The sequence below is a fragment of the Necator americanus genome, chromosome I (genome assembly GCF_031761385.1).
Source record: "Necator americanus strain Aroian chromosome I, whole genome shotgun sequence".
Classification (NCBI taxonomy): domain Eukaryota; kingdom Metazoa; phylum Nematoda; class Chromadorea; order Rhabditida; family Ancylostomatidae; genus Necator; species Necator americanus.
The window spans coordinates 25,693,175-25,714,699 of record NC_087371.1 but is presented as its reverse complement, the minus strand read 5'-3'; the positions used below and the strand labels follow the sequence as shown (position 1 = coordinate 25,714,699).

The 21,525-nt window shown below is 40.2% G+C and overlaps 4 protein-coding genes across 6 annotated transcripts; 2 read left to right on the top strand and 2 right to left on the bottom strand.

Moving 5' to 3' along the window:
* Nucleotides 1-54: 54 nt before the first annotated feature.
* RB195_006861 (uncharacterized protein) lies at nucleotides 55-8,720 on the top strand (the record flags this gene model as incomplete). Of its 2 annotated transcripts, XM_064180186.1 has the most annotated exons (18): nucleotides 55-164; nucleotides 1,010-1,073; nucleotides 1,329-1,445; nucleotides 1,501-1,680; nucleotides 1,742-1,819; nucleotides 1,882-2,001; nucleotides 2,057-2,158; nucleotides 2,220-2,300; nucleotides 2,391-2,465; nucleotides 2,569-2,741; nucleotides 2,880-3,015; nucleotides 3,170-3,263; nucleotides 3,318-3,419; nucleotides 3,503-3,630; nucleotides 4,164-4,313; nucleotides 4,372-4,538; nucleotides 6,289-6,404; nucleotides 8,701-8,720. In XM_064180186.1, 18 exons carry the CDS (start codon nucleotides 55-57, stop codon nucleotides 8,718-8,720), a joined length of 2,013 nt encoding a protein of 670 aa, XP_064037077.1. The 2 variants fall into 2 exon arrangements, with proteins under 2 accessions (XP_064037077.1, XP_013306811.2); XM_013451357.2 differs by lacking the exons at nucleotides 6,289-6,404; nucleotides 8,701-8,720 and having other exon boundaries at nucleotides 4,372-4,539.
* A 140-nt stretch (nucleotides 8,721-8,860) lies between these two features.
* RB195_006860 (uncharacterized protein) lies at nucleotides 8,861-12,508 on the top strand (the record flags this gene model as incomplete). Its single annotated transcript, XM_064180184.1, has 5 exons — nucleotides 8,861-8,880; nucleotides 9,264-9,342; nucleotides 11,185-11,355; nucleotides 12,208-12,312; nucleotides 12,374-12,508. The coding sequence occupies 5 exons, from the start codon at nucleotides 8,861-8,863 to the stop codon at nucleotides 12,506-12,508; spliced, it is 510 nt and encodes a 169-aa protein (XP_064037076.1).
* Nucleotides 12,509-16,230: 3,722 nt separating this feature from the next.
* On the bottom strand, nucleotides 16,231-17,212 carry RB195_006859 (uncharacterized protein; the record flags this gene model as incomplete). 2 transcript variants are annotated; one of them, XM_064180183.1, is made up of 4 exons in its annotated part: nucleotides 16,231-16,339; nucleotides 16,450-16,579; nucleotides 16,967-17,043; nucleotides 17,103-17,212. In XM_064180183.1, 4 exons carry the CDS (start codon nucleotides 17,210-17,212, stop codon nucleotides 16,231-16,233), a joined length of 426 nt encoding a protein of 141 aa, XP_064037075.1. The 2 variants fall into 2 exon arrangements, with proteins under 2 accessions (XP_064037075.1, XP_013306808.1); XM_013451354.1 differs by lacking the exons at nucleotides 16,967-17,043; nucleotides 17,103-17,212 and having other exon boundaries at nucleotides 16,450-16,562.
* A 3,428-nt stretch (nucleotides 17,213-20,640) lies between these two features.
* On the bottom strand, nucleotides 20,641-21,143 carry RB195_006858 (uncharacterized protein; the record flags this gene model as incomplete). The annotated part of the gene is made up of 3 exons (XM_064180182.1): nucleotides 20,641-20,736; nucleotides 20,807-20,941; nucleotides 20,997-21,143. 3 exons carry the CDS (start codon nucleotides 21,141-21,143, stop codon nucleotides 20,641-20,643), a joined length of 378 nt encoding a protein of 125 aa, XP_064037074.1.
* Between the last annotated feature and the right edge of the window lie 382 nt (nucleotides 21,144-21,525).

Here is a 21,525-nt window from a genome sequence, read left to right as displayed (position 1 = left end):
GTGGTCAGCTAACCACATAATTGTTTATTTTGAGTATCCTTCTATTCATCAGTAATGGAATTAGAAAGCCGAAGAGATGTGAGGATAGAGGGCAAAACAGTTCATGCAATGGCAATAAATGAGAAGATGGGAAAATTGGTAGTAACGAGAAAAAGCGGAATGAAGTGAGTTGCTCCTAAAAAGGGTTGCATGACGGATACCCCCAATGACTACAGTGAACCGTTCATTGTTTATGGAAGGAATCGTACCATAAAAATGAAACAAGCTATGTTCGAGTTCATGTTTGTTTGTCTTGCTTATTCTTTTAAATAGTTTGTATGGATTGATCTAGGGGAGACTTGCTTCACAACACATTTTTCTTCAACAGACTGGTGTTGCATATGTTCTTGCTAGGAGAGGAAAGTGATTGATTTTGTATTAATCGTTGGTATCAGGGCGTAATCTGTTTTTCTTTCATGACTTGAAATGTATATAAGTATCAACATTGTTTTTTGAACCTCTTTTTTGGGTACTATATAGAAAAGGGTTTTTTTATATGTTACTCAGAAATAGTCGGTTTTTGATGTTACTCAGACATAGTGAAACCATGGCGAACTACGGAGATGGGTGGCGGTAGCGAAGACCTTTACACGCTCCCTACCGCTGCGTTCCACCCGTCGTTTCGAATGCACTCGCTTACGCAGTTGTTCGTGCTTCATGTCGTATTGACCTAACTATAACTTGCTACCGACAAACGTAGCTCCTCTATCACATTCGTCTTAAAAACGTGTGTGATGATAGAGAAAGAAGTGATTGTTAAGAAAAAAAGGAACAGATTGTTCCCATAGTTACACTGATGATGCACTGCATTTCTTGCTAAAATTTGTTCATTTCTCATCTTTGGTGATGCATCCATATTTTTATCGACAGTTCCTTTGTTTTATTTCATGCTCAAGCCAAAACAACATTCAGATTAAATCCATAGAATTTTTTACTTTTTCTGAGGTCACCCTAATATTTCCTTTTATAGCTCTTCGGACGATGTTGTTGAGCAGTATAACATATTATGTGGATGGCTTTGCGTGCACGAAAAGGTAATAAATGTTCTTCTGGAAGTTGTAGTTATGTTCAAACAAGCGCATTCTGTCCTCCTCTCCAGAAATCTAATAAACACTTCTATTTTGTATTCTTCCACTCCAAGGACTGACATTTCTATTTATGTATTATATATAATACATATATATTTATATTTCACTTATATATAATAAATGTTATATATATATATATATATATATATATCAGTTTCTACTTTTATGCCTATCTGATGGAAAATTGGATTTTGCTTACAGATTATTTGTCCTAATAACGGCGGCATTGAATCCGTGTGCTTCGTTGGAGATCGTATCGTTTGTACACATCTGAATGGATCAGTGACCATTGCAGATCCTCACAATGATGCCGTAAAGGTAGCGATCATTTCTGTTTCTGGGCAATTTGGACACAAACTATGGGTTTTTTTAGCGGGTGCAGATCTGTCCTTCTCCTTTGTGGTCTTCATGTGCTGTAGATACCAACCAGGCAGCATTAGTTTCCCATTCCTCCTGTTTATTCACTCTTGAGTTGAATGAGCACACTGTTTCTGCGCCGTTGAGTTTGGGTGTTGATCAGCGGCTTTTCTCGATTTGCAGCCAAAAAGATGTGGTACGTATACCTAATATTTGGGACGAAGTTGCTTGTGAAGTGAAGGTGTGGCTGATTTCAGATTGCGGTAGGAGCGATGGACAGCTTATACATTATTAAGAACAATGCTGTTGCACTGAAAATGGTGGTCGCTAGAAAGGTACATTTTATGAGTCAAATTCTGTGCACAACAACGATGGGTGAAGTCTTTTTAAATCTCAGGAAAAGCGACTTCCAACTATAATATGGACTACATGTTTCTTCAATGAAACAATAGTAGCAAGTGGCGATTCTCGGGGTGTCATCTCATTCTGGAATTGTTTGAACGGTGCACTCATTTCGGTATGGCGTCCTTATTTTGCTGATACCTGCATGGCCAATCTTTGTATTTGTTCAGACTCTGGAAAGTCACCAATCAGACATACTTTGTCTTGTTATGTGTGAAGATCGGCTGCACGCTGCCGGTGTTGATCCAAGGATAATGAGTATCAAGCGAATAGTAAGGTTTCCAATTATTTTTCTTATGAATATATTTGAGCAGTTTTGATCTCTAATTTCAGGTTGGGAATGATTTTCGCATAGTGCAAAAGCGCAATGGCCCAGTGCGTGATGTGCGAGCAATGGCATGTTTTGATGGAAAGGTCATTGAATCAATGTTATTTTTTAATACATGAAGTTATACCAATGAAGCCTCAGTTATTGGAAGGACAACCGAAGCCCTCTTATTTTAGATTTATGCTGCAGGAGAAGATCACGCTATCTTCATTGCAAAGGATGGTTGTCAAGTTTTGATGAGTCAGTGGAATGTGAGCATCATTTTATTCATTCACTCTCATTTACTCATCTATATATAAATTTATATTATTATTATTATTATTATTATTATTATATATATATATCATTGTTTAGAAACAGCTTGTTTTTGGGGGCCCGTTGGTGGTGACTCGTGGACACTGTTTTGTTGATGTATGGACCAATGGAACCTGCGAACAAGGAAACCCAAAGGCAGCAATAGTTGTAAAACGCCAACCTGTCTACTTAGCTAGGATTTATTGTCCGGAAAAGAAGCCACTTATTGCTTAGTAAAGTTTTATTCCTATGCTATGTGCTATATTTCAATCCTTCTTTCAGTTTATCACCCTCACGAAAATTGTCAGTGACCGTTACATTGGGACTTGTTTCTTTTGCTTTCTATCTTCATTTGAAAAAGCTTCTTATAGCGATTTGTCGAGGGACGGACGAACACTGGTCATATCGTCTAGTGAGTGGACGACTGTTTATCATCTAAACACGAAAGGTGAAGGAAAGATGACACTGCGTAACAAACTACGCACTAAGCCCGCATCTGCGGTGAAGGTGAGTTTATTGTGTTGTCCTTATACTTTTTTACTAAAGCTTTCTGGGATGGTAGTTGTCCATTTGAGTGTTTTTATTCTCCGTTTCCTTTTTTCTCCAATAAATACTCAGTGTACTTTTTTACGAAATGAATGATGAAACCACTGTTTTCAAGCTCATTGGTGGTGGTGTACTCATGGCAACAGGAGATTTCGATCTTTGGATGGCTTCTATAGAAGGAGAAGATCCACAGCTTATCTTAGAACAGTGTAATTTTACTATTTTGATTAACTGCATGATGTTCACTGTTTGATACATTTCAGCTGGATGTGGTGGAGTGTCCCAGCTCGTTGTTTCAGAATGCGGAAAATTTGCTGCTGTTATCACTACTAGGTTACAGGTCTTCGTTATTGATTTGAAACTAAGTGAGCTCTTTTTTTGCAATCTATTCTTTGAATTTTTGGAAATATTTTGTATCGGGATGTTCGGATAAGAAATGTCTTTGTAGAGGAGTCTCGATTGCTGCGCGTGACTCTACCAATTGATATTGCCTTCACCGATGGTGAGAGTTTCTTCGTCCTGTGTGCAACAGCTGGCTTTGGTGAACCAAGTGCAACATCAAAAGTTTTACATGAGGTTATTCTTCATGATCATTTTACCTTCTAAGTTTCCCTCATTCTATAGAGTTGCGAAAAATCGTTAGTAAGATTCGTCACAGGGCGCTTTTCAAATATTTGGTTGAAGTCTAGGTTCAGGCAAATTTCATCATTACTCCGTTAATTATTCAAGGTATGTCTTAGGAGCAATCTATCTAAGGGGCTATTTCCGAATACCGAACGCTTATGTCCAGGATCATTTTTAAGACACCACCTGCATAATCTGCATGTGTATTAGATGATCACACAATAATAGTTTTTGTTCAATCACTTTATTTCTGAGATAGTGTGCAAATGTTTTTAAAAACTATTGAGACTTCGACACGTTTTCCAAACGTGTCAAAGTCTCAATAGTTTTTAAACATCACAGCGGCAGTAGTTCTCAAGAACTCCAACATTTTTTTGAATTTGATGTTTTGCCAGGTTCTTCCTCTTTTTCGAATTCTGTTCATCCTCGTCCTTGAGACAATCCTTCCCAGAAAGCCTAGAAGTAGCGCGTCCAAAACATTTCAGTTCCCAAAAAGTGGCGGTGCAAGCCGGAGGTCAGCATCAACGGTGGATTTGTTCGGTGCTCCAGGATATCGCGCTGTATCGCTGAGTCCTGGACCAAATGACCAGCTGATTGTTGTCGCCAGTGATGGACAGTGGGTGCTCATCGACGAAGTATGCACCCTAAATAATTCTCTGGTATTGTCCAGTTTTTCGGAATACTGCTTTCTAGACACGTTCTTCGGTCCAAGGTCCCATTGCCCTTCCGAGTCGTCGCTCAAGTGCAGCCACACCTGCAACACTCCATTTTCGCTCTCAAAAGAGAATCTGCTCTTGTCGTCTGCAAGCGTCTGAACCTGCAACAGCTCCTTTCAAGCTGAAGAAGTTTGGACATCAATAGTTAGATGGGTCATAGTTATTGGAGAGAAGTTGGCTTGTCGTTCCTCTGTGAGGTGGGCGTATGTGTGCAGCTTAATGCAATTTCAAAAGATGCTGCCTGTGATTATGTTGTTGTATAGAAATCTGCTTTGCTTCGTTCTGAGAATATCTTGCACTATTTGCGGCTACTGAATTATCCCGATTGTTATCCCAAACGTTGTTATTGTTGTTAAAATTCGATTGTTTATTGTTGAAAGCCCATTGTTTATATGACATTTCATGAGAACAAAGTCATTGGAATTTGTGTTGAATCCGACAAAACTGTGTTTTCCAATGTTGGCCGTTCATTTTCTTTAATTATCGGCGAAAAGGAAACCCGAGAAAAGGGGAAAGGGTTGGGCATGAAATCAAATAATTAGAAGTAAAAAATTGAAGGTTATCGTAGATTTAAATTTCAGGACCTCAGTCAAATTTGAAGATAATTAGGTGCCCTCTTCTTCGAGAAGGTGCGATTGGGAGAGGGATTTGAAAAGGTCTACAGGTGATCCTTTGTTTTTGGATTTTGCATCCTTCGGTAATAAATAGGGAAGTAAATCTAAGCTGGCAGATGCACTCTTCACTCGTATTCTCGTCGATCCAATGACAATCCATTGTATAAGTAAGAATATCTTTAAAATATTTGTTCGTTGTGACTTAACCAGTAATCTTACCTAGAAATAGCTGGTTGGTCCATGAATGAAATTTGAAGGATTTGACTGTCTACCTAAATATAAGTTCACCAAAATCTTCTATTTCTATTTCTAGGTTCACCAAAACATCTCTTTTATTTATAATTTTGTTCGTAATAACCACTGATCTATAATAGAATTAACTTATCGGTGTTGTTCTATCACCTGTTAAGGAAATTTTCAGAGAAAGAAGAAGAGAAAGAGAAAAGAAGAAACTTGTCCTCGAAGAAATCCAAGGTCGTTGTAGTTAACCAAAGGTTTCTTTGTGAAGAGTGCTTTAGGAGCCGTAGCATATGGTGATCAAATGGCATGAGATCAGTTGAACAAGAACGATGAGGTATCGCTTGCCGGCTATGTTCCGCTAATTTTTATTTTTTTCTAATTTTTTTTCTCTTAAATGTGCTTTTGCGATATTATCATCATGCAGAAAGTAGATAGTTGTGTGTCTCGGGCATTTTTCTCATATGGTGTTGGCCAGGTTCTAGAGATGTTGTGCTGACAGTGTGGAGGACAACCACAGAGCTCATTTTTACCAACTCTAAAAATTCGTACAGAACACCCCTTTCGGTCAATACTCGTAACTCTCGAATGCATCGCTGATATTGGAGACGGCTGCATACGTGTTTCTCCTTCGCCATCACTCGCAGAAGAAGATAATTCGTGAGTGTGGATCGACGTCAGAAGGACAACTGACGGCCCAACCGCCCCCTAAGTAAGCTTAGACCGATAGAGTAGAGCACCTTCTACGAGTTTCTCGTGTTAACTAGACATTGCAACTCTTCTTTTAAAAATTGCACTTTTTTATTTTTGCGAGATTTCTCCCTATTTTTTTTTTGACACAACCCACCCCGCAAGTGATAAAATGGATTCGAAGTTCAGCACTATGGCAACAATCAAAAAGATCAGAGACACTGCCAATAGTTGGACCACAGCCGTAAGCGAGTGGATACTACGCGACATCAAACGGAACGTAGGAAGACTGTCGACCCGATAGTCAGACTTCTTCACAAAGTCTTTTAAAGAATAATGCGACATTCTTCCAGTCCCTCGCCAGAAGAGAAGCCATTGGGAACCCTTGCGCGCGATGGGAGGACAAACGGAGGTATTACTGGCGCCTACTCGACTAAATTGACTAGCAGGGGAAGCACTGGTGATATAGGTGATTCCATGACGATTCCATACATCACCACTGAATAAATAATGCTCATTAATGACCTATAGGCATTAAGAAGTCACAAATATCTCTAAGTCGAGGTTTTAAATATCTAAAAATATCTCTATGTTTCTTATCGGGGAACAGCACCGCTTTGATTATGGCAGTCTCGTTCGACCCCGGTTTGCTTTGGTCCATAGAATATCATTTCATTTGATTGCTTCACAATTCAAAGAAAAAATAAGCGATCTTTCTGGAAGGTTCCTGAAAGACATATTTCTGTTCATGTAAGACTTGTCTTCAGACCCTCGAGGGGAGGTGCAGTGAGATTTATAGATAAATGATCAAACAGTTCTCAACTAGGCAAATCACTAGACCTATGTGAGGAGTGCGCACTAGTAGAAATCAGAATTCCTCACATGTAAAGGAAAAAGTACTAAAAACTCTGAATGACGGCTACCGATGAAGAATACCTTCAAAATTGCTGGGGCCGTATCAAGAATTAGGAAATAACAACGACTGGGAGTTCACGACAGATAGAAAATCACAAGCAAAAATTTTGATTTGCTCAGACATGATATCCAGGCCACGCTCATCTCGCTCAGATACCTACAGATCTCTGTAGATCTCATGATGAGGGTCTGTAGGGGCCTGGATAGTGAAAAGTGCACGACAATTGTGAATGCTTCCTTTCTAAACCACATGAAGTTATATTGTACGATTAAGAACAGCTGATTAAATTCAACAAAATAGCCGAATTCAATAAAATATTTACATCTAATTATAATTGGTAGCTTTTCCTTGGGATAGGATAGACTATACTCAAGTAGTCAAGTAGTAGGAAGTAATAACCTTAGAAAAAGGACAAAAAGAAAGGTATGTATGTTGTCTCACGGCTATTGCTAGTTTGTTCTAGGAAAAAGAAAAAGAAACCAGAAGAAAAAGGAAGAATAAATTGTGAATATTTTTTTTAAGAATGATGGACACCTGCAATTTCACAGCAAATTTCTGTAATTTTACCATTTGCGATCAATTTGTGAATCAGAAAGCACACACTGGGAACAGCGTGGACTTCCTGCTTCCACTTATATTGTTGTATTATTATTATTATTATTATATCTGGCTGGCTGGCATGTTGCGAAGAAGTCTCCAGGTACAACTTTCGATAAACCTCAGCATGTTGATGTTGATTTTCTATTCTACTGGTAGCTATGAGACCCAACAGTAAACGTAGGACTTTCTTTGTTGGACGGGTAAGGAGTTTGGTCGGATTGATCACGTTCGATTTTACTGTTTCAGGGTCTGAAGAAGGCGGTATCGCCGAAACGTTAGCCACGAATAAAGGACAGTAACAACCTCGGGTCCGGCTCAATTAAAGAAATCAGTCATTATTATAGTTATTGTTTTATTGTTTCATTATTGAAACATAAAAAGTGGTGGAAAGTTAGAGTTACCAACTGGCCTGCGCAAGATACTATGGATACTAATAAATAGGGTGTGTTCCTTTCGTGCTCAGTTGCTACCGAAGAAGCTAACAGGACTTCAATGAATGGTGAAACTTGTGAGGACTGCACAGGACAATTTAGACTCGATCGTGTGTACGATAGGCGAGGATAGCCGTCAGCCACTTTTGATACACCATACCAAAAGGCTAAAAAAATCCGATATTTTTGCAATTATGTCGTTCAGCAAATTCTAGTATGTCAGTTATTTTAGATTTAAAATTTTTAAGCATGCAGGTGTCGTAAGGATACTTGCCTGATACAGGGTTGGCCCTGACAGGACATGGGGCATACTTCATATATGGATAGATAGAGTGACCAATAGCGTGCACTTTATCCAATTATCCCTCCTTAAAGGTATCACCCCACGAATCTGAGGTGGTACGGGTTTCAGGTGGAGTATTCGTATACGGGATCGTAGATTATGGAGAGAGGGGTGATCCCGTCCATTTCCTCCTAATTGCCGTAAAAAAACGGGCCGGAAGATACGGCTTCGAGCGATCCTGCGCGCTATTTTCTACAACGAGTTCGATTAGAGATCGCCAGCTCTGTGCACGCGCCGCATCTCCCGGACCGTTTTTTACGACAATTAGGAAGAAATAGACGGAATCACCATAATCTCATTCCCGTATAAGAATACTCCACCTGAAATCTGTACCACCTCAGATTCGTGGGGTGATGCATTTAAACACAATAGGGGTTCCAACAGCAAATGTTTCCAAACATAGTTTTCTTCATTTATAATTTTGACTCGTTTTACGACAATGCATCTTCGAACTAATGTGAGTATTTGTATGTAGGTAGTCGAGATGACGATTGAAAGGATTCTGGTTGCCATCTGTTATCTGAGTTGACCGTATTGCTTGCCACTGCTCCGGGATGCTGCGCAATATTTGCCAACTTCAAACGCTTATCAGCGCTAGATCAATACCAAAGAGGTGACCGTACGTAAGGGACGTTATGACTAACGGTAAGCGCAGGTGAGTAGTACATTTCATTGTTAGCATTTAACGCATACCTTCTGTTCTCTAGTCTCAGAAGTCTCAAAGTCTCTCACTTTTTTCACAACTACATAGATTACATTGGAAGAACTCTATTTTCACGAAGACGGCGTTCGGAAATTTGCGCACCCGATGGGTTCGATGTTGCAACCTAAGTACAGTAACTAGCTATTGTGTATAAATGAAGGCAGTGCTTTAAACAAGAAATTTCTCGAGTTTACTAGATCTTCCAATTAAGATAACTTGGCTTAGCAATTTTCTTCTAGGGAAAGAAATAAGATACAACTGAGTGAATATTTTCCCTTTTTCATTTTCTCGAGTTGTTTCTACGGGTGAAATTCGGCAAAGAATCATTTTTTCAGTAGCAGAAATCCTAACAAGCCTCGATTCGACTCATGGAATCTAGTGACCGCTACATCCGCTTTACGGATATTTCAGGCGGTATGCTTCTTGTTCCGTTCTTCTACAGTAAAATCATTTTCTTAAGATGTTGTTCACAAGAGAACTGACATAGAAAGGCAAAAAAAAGATAAATAATTTTAATGCGTTTTTGGGGAAAGAAAACTAACTTTTTCATGGGAATCGCTATCCTCAGCCATTTAAAGGTAGCAAACCACGAATCTGACGTGGTAAAGGAATCTGTGGGAAAAGCTAGAGATTGGATTGTAGGTCGCGGGATCCGGACTAGCTCTGCTCATCTTTTCTAATTCAGCCTATCCATTGGTTTCACTTGAATAGGTTGGTGAGGAGACTCCATTGATTTTCGACTGCTCGCTCGTGGATGCGGCGCGTGCACAAATGTGGCGCGTTGCAAGTGAAATCGTCGAATGAAACAGCGTCTTCCACACCTTTCTTACTGCGATCAGATAGAGGTGAGAGGAATCACCTCGGATCCCGCAATCTACAACCTCATTTCTAGCTTTTCCCACGGATTCCTTCACCACGTCAGATTCGTGGTATGCTGTCTTTGAATTGAAATGTGAAATTTCTTTTTGTATTTTCAGCGAGAGCAAAAGTAATGCTTATAGAAATTGACACTTTTGCGAAAATATGTGCTACAATGAAGTAATGTTTTTATCTACAAACATACTGCTTTTGACTAAATGTATGGGCTTTCTCTTTCTATTATAAATTTTCTTGGGGTCTCCCTCAACCTCTTCCTGATAACCTCACTTTACTGATTTTTTCGGGCCTGTTTTTAAAGTCCTAGGAAATCTGGCCTATTTCTATGCTGGTGGTCAGCACATGCAACGCGACGAAGTTCTAGAACACTGTTTAAAAGTTTTGTTCCGATGGAGACCATCTCACTTTCAACACATACTCTGTAACCAGTTATATTTGTAGCAGAATCTACAACTCACAATCCTTAGACACTAAATCCACGATAAAATCGGGCCGGCTTCGCTGTATAAAACTAAGGCGAAATTCTAGTGAGCTTTGTCCTTTCTTGTTTCTCTTCTATGGCTTATCCATGGATACTTTCAAACAAATAAACAAATAAATCTGCAGATATCAAAGTTCATTTCTAGCTATAGTTCACTCGAATGATCATCAATTTAGAAAAAATGGATTGAAATTTAGAAATTTAGAAATGGAAACGCAAAAAAAAAGAAAGACTACTTCTTTTTGTAGTGCCTCAAAGATCTATTATAGTCGGCTCAAAACCTGAGTCTCGATGCAGTTGTGTAAGCTGCCAAGCGGCGCGGTTGAGCCGACGATTGCGAGCGACTCAGACTGCAGAAATGAATGGGGAATCCCACCTTGATCGCAACCGCTAACTTCGCGGCGCCGCTTACGCAACTGAGCGAGCAACGATCGAGTAACTCTGACTTTTTTGCTGACTTTGATTCTCTGTGGCGGTCTGACGCTGCAAGAAATTATCAAACATTGGGAATATAGTCGGGTTAAAGCGACATGAAACACGGACATTTGCGCAGGCGGCTGCGCTCAAAGCGGAGCGGTGGAGCGTAGCGGTTGGGATCGTGTAAGGATCCGCGCTGCAGCCACACACCTCTGCAGTTCGCCATGGTCCCACCTCGATTCCAACTGCTGTCTCCACCGCACCGCTTCCGAGCGCGCTGCTTGCGCAACGGTCCGTGCTTCATGTCGTTTTGACCCAAATTTATCTTATTTTTGAAAATTTTCAATTAGTTCCATGAACGAATACTTAGCAGTGTCCTGTGTGTAGGAAGGTTGAGTTTTGTTAAGGTTGCTCTAAAAAATGCTCGAATTTTTAGCTTAATTCAGCAAAATCTCACTTAGATTTCGTTCTTTATCTTACAGATTGGGTCCATATGTGCTTTGTTCCTGGTCGGCAGCGTCGGTTCTCACTTCTCTGCGACATACGCCGTACTAACAACAGCGACGATGGCATCAATTATAAGCCCAGCTTTGGTTCTCATATTTGCTTTCAATCTTCACACTGTCACTACTAACATCGACTGGATATTCTGGGTTAGTTTTGCGAGTCATCTTAACTCATTTTTCATGAATGCATTGAAAATTTTGCGCATCGTAGTTCACCCATGTGCGTTTTTGGATGAGAATAAGTTTGAAATTCCCGCTTCACGAAACTAACGCGGTATGGAAATCTGATGAAAACCATAGACTGCGGGATGTAGATTAGGGGATAAGTGTGGCCCCGCTCACTCGTCCTGAAAAACAGCGTGCCTCAGTTTTTACGAGGTACCTTAGAACGCACCGCCCTTGTACAAGCACTGTGTCCAGGAATGGTCGAGTATCTATAAGGTCTTCTCATCAGCGTATTCAAGTAAATTCAACGAGTAGGATGCTGGGAAAGTGGAGCATGTTCGAGGGGCGCGTTCTGACGTACTTTGTAGGAAATAAAACTGTTCTCACGCTACTTTTTTTTAAAGAACGATTAAGGGAAGTTGAGCAGGGTTACTCTCATATTCTTAACCCTTCGCAATCCGTTGTGACCGCATTGAAGATACGTACTTCAAATCCACTGTCGCCGTAGCGGCGACAAGCCCGTTTATCTTATTTCAACAATTCCAGATATCAAAGTAAAATTTGTTCGTTCCTGCATAACTTAATTCAACAATTCCAGATATAAAAGTTGACAATATTTGTTCGTATAAATAATAATATAAGCAAATTTGTTCGTTCCTGCGGTTGCTGGTGCTTCATGTGCCTGATTGGACTGGAGTGCGGAGCGTTAATCTACACCCCCGAGCTCTATGTTTTTCATCAGGTTTCCATACATGCCAACTTCGTGATACCCTGCCTTTAAGAAACAAGTTAGCAGATCGAATAAACAACGAGTAAGATGGCTGAAATTTTCAGGAATCTATTTATGCAGGCTTTTTTGGATTTCTTTTTATTGTCAACAGCATAACGATGACATACAGCAGCATTCGTTGGGAGTACACTGCGTGGTGGCTCGGCACGGTATAGTCTTTTTTTTTCGTAAATGTATGAAGTGGAGAACTTGATTCTTCTTAAATTACAGGTTGTCTGTTTCCTAGTCGGCCTTGCTTTCATAATTGACCTCATAATTGTGGTGAGAGTGCAGATCAAGCATCCTTATTTTCGCCACAGCCAAAGCACAGCTCAAAGAGATCTACCGACAACTCCACGACGATGAAGACTGCCTCAGCATAATTTTGAGATCGAGAAAGAAAGAATGAGTGCATCATTGCTACAGCATTGCGGATTTTATTGTGAAAATTGTACAGTAAGAGGTGACTATACTTCTAAGGTCGGATAAATCTGCATCATTAAAAATCGAAAACATTTTACATACATTACATACATACGTTAGCGAATTACTGTTATCCAAAGAGAACATGGTGGAACACTGGTTGGCGCCAACTTTGTTGATCATTCATCATTTCTGATCTTTATTCATTTATTTCATTCATTTTTCATTTATTTATGGATCTTTATTCTCCCAGACGAGCTTGGCAACAGTTCATTGAACCCGAGCTGATGGGAAGCTTTGCCGGTCTAGGGTGGTTTTAAATCATCAATTGTCTTTTTTTTCCACTGGAACCTCCTACCACTGGCAATCCTCTTAAATACTACGTCAAACATGAAAAAAAATGTAAAAAAAAAACACTTGGCAATTTGGTTCGATTTATTCCTGGAGCACAACCGGATGAATCGATTAGAGTGAGGGATAGTGGAAAGAGGCGTAGTTTTGACATGTCATTTTCGTTTTGTCAAATTCTTGTCTGCCGCACTGAAGTATTTGCATAAAACTTTTTCCTTTTTTTATTTTTATACATTCTGAATGGGAATCGCTTTTGTTTCCGTGGCAACTAGCTGCTCTTATTTGAGAGCACGATATATAAAGTCGACGCCCTCTCTATTTCCTCCGAACTTAAACCGACCTCAGTATCTTGTACGTCGCGGCGTCAACTCACTTAGCAGAAAAGGACTTTCCTCAGAGTAAATCTTCAGTTGACTTTATTGCCGTCTGCTGGTATACTCATGCGTATAGGGGGGGGGGGTCAAAACGACATGAAGCACAGTGTATTTGTGCACGCGCTCGAAACGGCGCGGTGGAGGCAGTAGTTGGGACCGAGATGGTGGGACCATCGCGAACTGCAGCAATGGGTGGTGCCTAGCAAACGTTCCAGTACGCTCCTAACCGCTGCGCTCCGCTTCACCGCCTCGAGAGAAGCCGCGTATGCAATTGCACCGTGCTTCATGTCGTTCTGACCCTACTACATTAACAACAGCTCTGGCCACAATCTTTCGTTAATAGAGCATTTTCTGACTTCTTCGCCTCATTGCCGTTTAGAGAGCTATGAACCTCACTACCAAATGATCGCACGAAAGGGAATAAGGATGATCATGATGCTGGCGTCCTTAGGATTTTGTTTTTCATAGACTGGCTTTTTTATCACGTACTTTTATTGGTGACATTCCTTTGGTTTCTGCTTCAGAGCTATCCCGTTAATCTACCATAATTGATCCTGCGCAGTGTTAAACCGCAATCTCAGTCGCAGATTTGATCATCTTCCTCTATTGAATACCAGGATACCATGAAAAGCTACTCATCTCTGGATCACTTCGATTTTTACGCTCCAAGTAGAACAGTTTGTTATCGTAACCTTTCTGCCACTTCCAACATTCTTTTCCTCAGTAACCGAGGTGCAATATAGCAGGAGTTTAATCCTTAGCTTCTTTTAAGATTGAGATGCGAGGCGGAAAGTTCTCTACAAAATACTCCCGGTAGATAATCTACGTACCATAACTAACTGTAAATTCACTCAGTAGTGGACCACTAAAAATCTAAGGATAGCGTTTCGATGGTTCAAGAGTAGAACTATGCGTGTTCGAGTCCAGTGCTTTGTCATTAGACGGCGTTTAGACGTGATCTCGCTGTAAATGATCGAGTAAATAAACAAATTCAAACTCTCAATTATGTATAGCGAAGCATGGGAAAAACTGTTTTTTTTTCTGTTAGCCTCGACAATTATTCGATTTCTAGATGGCACCTAGAGTCTTGTTTTACGGTTGCAGTGTGCGATCGAAGAAGTTGGTTGATGACTGATGATCTGATCGATTGAAGAAATCACGATCCTCATGCTGGTTCCGTACTTTCGAAGAATCTGTCCGAGCTGTGGGGAATGCGCTAAGCTAACTAAGCCCGCAGACTGAAAGCCAGCCGCTGCAGTGGTTCATCCTCAGTCCGCCGAACGCAATCTTTGGAAACCTAATCGCTTCAGAATATCATTCTAGATCATAAAGCACAAATTCGCCCGTCCGCTTGTCCAAAGCGAATTGAAAATGAAAGCATAAAAACTAATTTTTAAAATCATACTGATCATAATTTTCACACATCCCATGAAACTCTCCAATGTTGTAAAATGATATATAGAATTCTTTAATGATTAGGTATAGTTGGGTCAAACTGACATGTAGCACGGACCGTTGCGCAAGCGGCCGCGCTCGGAAGCGGTGCGGTGGAGACAGCGGTTGGAATCGAGGTGGGACCATGGCGAACTGCAGAGATGCGTGGCGCTACCGTGGATGCTTACACGATCCCAACCGCTACGCTCCACCGCTCCGCTTTGAGCGCAGCCGCTTACGCAAATGTCCGTGTTTCATGTCGTTTTGACCCGACTATATTCAAACGTCCTTTCAAGCAAGCGTTACTTCCTCAAATTGATATTTGGATTTTAAAAGATAGTTTTAGCAGTGCGATAGGTCGGCACCTCATCCTGACATACAAATGTACGGTGCAACCGCCAGATCCATATTGCAACATAAATGACTTAATTTCGAGTCTTTTTCGGCATGGCTTTCCATCAATCGTTTGAGAATTACCAAAACAATTGTCTTCAATCCTTTCAGTCCTTTTCCACTACCGGGTGGGACAAAATGAAATGGATATAAACTGGAAGGCTACCCTTACTATCAAAAACGGATAAATCCTTTACACGATAAGATTATTCGATGAGACGGTCCGGTCATCGAAATTACACTGATACCGTATTTCTGATGTCAGTATTTACAGAGAATTTTACCAGAGTTCACCTTAAACACTTTGATTTCGAAACTAGCTGCCTTTATTTAAAAAAAGAAAAACAAACTACTCTTTTCTAGAATTACTCACAGAATACATCTCCAACACGGATCCAGTGAGAAAATATACTTAGATGGGCGCCGCGTGTACAAATCTGACTGCTACCTCGTCCCGCGGTGGCCTTGATTTTGTCAAATGCAATCGGAGATTTGAATATACGCACTGGACAGGTGCTAAGTATATGTATAACTTGAAGTTGGCCAGTTGCAAATGCATTTAGCACATACAGGGCCACCGGGCTAGGACAAGTCGTCTCGTAGAGGGTTCTAGCTCCGTATCCAGTACCATTTCACTCTGGATAAGCACGTTCCCGCGTATAAATGAGCTAGCTTTATATATTGGTACCAGACAAAAAAAAAATCCGCGGATAAACGCACCGTGCAACGAAAGCCACACGTACCCATACTAGCGCTGGAAATGTTCGTTTACGGTTTATCACCGACAAGGTTTCATTCCCATCCCATATATCTCTTGAAGATAAATATACTAGATGCGTACCCTATCAATTTCTAAGGGATTTCGTATAAAATTGTAAGCAATTACAAAAACAATAATCAGGTAGATCTTTAATTCCGAACTAAACTGCAATAATACTTTCAGACTTTTTGAAAGCAAAACAAGGAGAAGAGTCCAACAAAGCCCCAAAGAACCAAAAATTTCATGGAACAAAGTAAGGAACTTCCATATAATGAAAATATGTTCCGAATGAAAGATGCCATGTACAATGATGTCCCGAACTTGCGTTTAAAGGAAGCAATAACAATAATAAATTACTGGTAATACAGTTCAAAGTTGAATCCCTCGTGGATTTCATAGTCTTGCAGGGTAATGTGGTCCTTGTATATCGTATACCACTTCTTCAATACGATTTTCTCGTATCTGAAAACAACCTATCCCTCAGAAATGCAGAGAAAACACGTTAGTAGCAAAATAGGCAAAGAACGAAACCATCAACCTAGTCAAATCCAAAGTGTTCTTAAAAAACTCACCGAGTTCCAGTCTGAGCAGCAATTAACTTCTTCAAATCTCCTATTGTGTCCGTAGGATTACATTTAATCCGCACTTTCTTTCCCAGCCGATCGTTAACCGTGATTTCAATCATCTCCGCGGGAGAAGCTCCTAGAAATAAATTGAAAAAGTATGCTGCACTGTTTGATACACAAGGAAGTTCACATCGTAATATTTCAAAGGTCAGTTAAAATTTAACTCGGATGTGTTCATGCGCTAACAACTTCCACATTAACTAACTCTGACTTCTGTCAACTATTTTAGCTTTTATACTCATCGATTGGCGGTGATGAAGAATTTTAAGGAAATAGAGAGTTCTCAACCCGTTCCCACGCACCTCCATATTCGGATGAAGGAGAAAACTTGGTATCTAGGTGAAAGAGTCAGTCACCTTATCTTGGACACTAGTTTTTTTTTCCTTTTGAGAGAAGTGAATTTTGTTGGAAACTATACTATATGCGAGACTATAGTTGAGTCAAAACGACATGAAGCACTGACCGTTGCGTAGGCGGCCGCGCTCGGAAACGGTGCGGTGGAGACAGCGGTTGGAATCGAGGTGGGATCGAGATGGCGAACTGCAGAGGTGGTCGGCGGCAGTGAGGATCCTTACACGATCCCAACTGCTACGCTCCACCGCTCCGCTTCGAGCGCAGCCGCTTGCGCAAATGTCCGTGCTTCATGTCGTTTTGACCCGACTATAAGTATAGTAGAGTTAAGACGACATGAAGCACGGTTCAGCTGCATACGCGGCTCTGCTTGAAGTGATGCGGGGGAGAAAGCGGTTGGAATCGAGATGGGACCACCACAAACTGCAACAAGGAATGGTGTCAACAAGGGTCTCTTCTAAATCCTAACCGCTACCGCACCGCTTCGAGCACAGCCGCTTACTCAACTGCATCTGCTTATTTGGCCCTACTACATATGACCAGATAGGTATAACCACTGCTCAGTGCACAATTTTCACAATCAAGTCCAAAATATTGTAGTTACGGGTCAAAAATTGCTTTTTTGTCGATCTCAGAATTATGACACGGCATTGTTTAAAAGGTCAAAACGATCTGAATTTCGGAGCAGTTGCTTCCTGTCATGTATAAGCTGCTTTTTCCTGTTTTTTTTTTTTTTTTTTTTTTTTTGTGTTCCTATAAGAGCATCTTGGCGGAGTCTCTTTTTGTTAGTTTTATCGTTCATTTTGCTGCTAAGTGGCCTCTAAGATCTTGGTATTCAGGGATTTCATTCGTACTCAATTTCTCGTATAGTCGTGCATGAATGAATTCTTCTCCGTATTTTGAGATTTTGCTACAAAAACACTATTCATACGTCATGACATGAAAAAAAAAGAAATCGGAAAATAATGGAAATAACGACAGCAATCTAGTACCTAAGAACTAAAATCGAGATTTGTTTGAGGAGCATTAAATGGAATTACAGTCGAGACAAAACGACGTGGCTTTTGCTGAATTACATAAGCAGTTAAAACGCAGCGCAGGCCCCTGCCAAGTCTAGTCGGGCTTCTGATTCGAGAAAATGTCCTATCGCGCCTACGCAATTGCACCAAAAGTTACGTCATTTTCAACCAACTGTGCTAAAGTAGTGAACTAAGATTCTGGACAACTTCGAATAATACTGATCATTCAAGATTGCAGAAACAAAAGAAGTTTGTACCCTATACGCGTGGGGAAAAAGTACAAACGTGTCTTCTTCGGGTTTTTTTTTTTAACTAAGAACTTTGACCTCGGACGTATTGCTTCGTATTGCTGTCACTATGTTTTTTCTTTCCTTTTTCGTTCTGACATCTCCTGTTTTAAGGTCAATGAAGGCTTGTACTAATCAAGAAGCTATCGCTCGCTTGGCGGCAATTGGATTAAGGTCAACAGCTCAATGCAAGACTCCGCTTTGACCTGTCCAAACGACTATTAAACAGTGAAGGGACCATGAAATGTTGATGTCAAATAAAAACCGGGTCGTTTAAACACTCGAAAAATGCGAGGAATTGTTATAATAAAGGATCCAAAGGAATGATGGTACCAGTCTCAACAAAGCTGGCGATTTCTCGAAAATCTTTTCAGATGATGGTCCGTAACGCTGAGCTAGGGTTGTTGACTTGCCTGACTCCAAACTGTGTAATATGCCTATTCGTTAAGGCAGGCGACTACATTGTCTCTGTTGTAGTTGATTTAGTTTCGTGCAAAACATGTGGCGAACAATACAGGGCGAAAAGGGCGACCTCTTTGTGTTCGTATTAAAGGGCATGTAGATGGGATGAGACATTCAAACGCAGCAACCCCTCTCGGAACTCGTCGCAGAAATGTCTTGAAAATGCTCTTTTCCGCATAGCTCCTATCCTATCTTATGAACCCAAAATTGTGCCTCGCAGAACTTTGGAGGCGTTTTGGATAAGCGCTAAAAGTCAAAAAATGAATAGAAAGGAAGAGTGCATAGCCATGACCAACGAGCTAGCTTTGTATCAACACCTTTGCAGGCTTTCATCTACGGGGTCATATGCGGGTCGCAATTAGTATTAGCGGAGCGATTTTATCACGCGAATGTCCGCTAACATCACGGCAACACGGCTACTTATGTAAACACAACGACTTGTTCTCTTTTGGTTTCGATTTTGGATGTAGCATCTTGGAGAATGATGAGTTGTTCTGGATGAGACATTTGAGAGGATATATATATATATATATATATATATATATATATATGATACGTATATGCATATACGTATGTGTACATACATATACGGCATAAAAATGATCTGACGAAGGCTGCGACGCTGAAACGTTAGCCGTAATAATGTTAGTTAACTATTTTGGCTTTTGCTTCAGTTTGACAATCGACAAGTTGCAATCTCTATGTCTTTAAGTTGCAATCTATTTCTACTACACAAATTTGCTATCCCAAGTCTTTTTCCAAGAACTTTGATGGTATGAGTAGTCAGCGAATGGGAGAACACATTTGATTTTCATCGACAAGAAGGACAGAATCAGTGTTCAAACCCACCAAACATAGATTCTCAACAAAGTTGAGCTGCCTTGCGTGCAAAGATGTCAGAATCTGATCTTCCAACAGGACTGAGACGGATTCAAAACGACAATTCGATATTTAGAAGGTCATACCTTACCAAGAATCAATACTAGCACGCAAACAGCCCAGATCTTCTATTAGATTTTTCGGTTTGAGGATTCATGGAAGAACAATTAAAGAGCAAGAAACACCAATTTGGATGAACTGAAGGAAGAACCCGAGAGTTTGGTTTGGTCTTGACCACACATACCTTCGACGCACCGCTGAATCTGTGAGGAAGCGCGCTTGTACCAAAGCAAATGGAGTCCAATTTGAGAAATTATTGCAAAAGTCAATTGCCATGATATATTGTGGATTAGATAAGCTTTCATCCGAAATGATGCTTCTAAAAAAATTTACTCCCAACACTCGTGCCCATACCTTTTCTCCACCATGTTAGATCAGAGTTGAGCACCCACATCTTAATAGCGAAGCAAACGACAAAATTGAAGAAAAGAAGTTATCTTCTACTTTTCTGGTTCAGCAGTGCCATCAATCAGACGTCATATCGAGGCTGAGATGACCCAGTACCAGCATTCGCAGGGGACATAAAGCGTCTTGCCAAAGCAGCACATTCGACGACGACAGTGGGTCAACTATCCCAGGTTAATGACTGATGTAGTTTGTAAGTGCGGAAGAATTGGAAATCTCCAAAACAAAGTAAGAAACACCAACACAGTTCAAACTGTTGATGTCTTCAGAAGTTAAAAGTGAAGCAGAATAAAAAAAAAGAGAACGTTGTTCACATTGTTTGTTGGACAGAAATCTTGCAGTATTCTCAACTCCACCTGTGCGGTTCCTCGATATTTCGACGGAAACAACCATTACTAGAAGAAAAGTAAATGAAAAAATAATGTTTATTTCAAAGGAATTAAAGAAAGCCGTTCTCTACATTTCTCTACATGAAAAATAATGGTAAGTATTGATACAGGAAATTTTCGCACAATTTCACTCCAGACGTGCTCAGCTGGTAATACTCAAAATGAAAACTAGTATTCTATCACATTTAACATCATGGAATGTGAGTGCGAAGTCGACAACGGTAATGAATTCGAAAAAGAAAATAGAAGCAATCTTTAGCAAACAGCGGAAAATATAGGATTTTCTTATGAGAACTGTCCGTGAAGTTTCTTCTGAAGAATCAGATTATGATGTAGTTCCGGTCTAATATCACACACTAGTTGTAGCAGACGCACAATAACCTGCAAATATTAGAATAAAATATGTTAAATATAAGACAATTAAAAGGTAGTCAAGTGTCTAAAAAAAAACCTGCTGCTTGTGGGCAGCAACATTCTTCTTCATGGCTTCTATCTCATTTTCGGTATCACGGCGAATTTTGCTCTCGATATCCTCCTTAGTCCCAAGATAAGTTTGTTCGTACTGCTTGAACTTACGTTCACGTTCCTCAAATTGAAAATGCATATGTTATTCAACATTAAAGATAGTCACAGAATGATACCTGACGATACTTCTCTACTTCAGCTTGGGCTTCTTGCTTTGCCTGCTTCATACGCTGAAATTTCCTTTTCCTGGCTTCATTTATCTTCTCTGCAGCTCTCTTTTCCGCAGCCAGCAACTGTTGAATACCTTGAGTCTGCGAGGCCATTTCTATAAAATATTTACGAAAGATAGTGTCTCTTCACCAGTACCGCACACGAAGGTATGTTCTTAGAATGAACTAAAAATTCTATCTCTCAACAATTTGAAACTCTTTTATTGATTTAAACATCTTCACGCCGGTATAGAAGAAAAGTACAACAAACGATGCAATATACACAAATCTGATAAGTGAAACACGACCGATGGAGAACTATGAAATATCTATCAGAACGCATGTGTGAAACCCGTCAAAACGGCAAACCGGAAACAATGATTCATCACATCATCTATGATATTAGTGTATTACTCACATTCTGCATTGGCACGAACTTTTAGCAAAAAAAAAAAAATTAACATAATCAATTTAAAAACACCTACATCCTATGTAT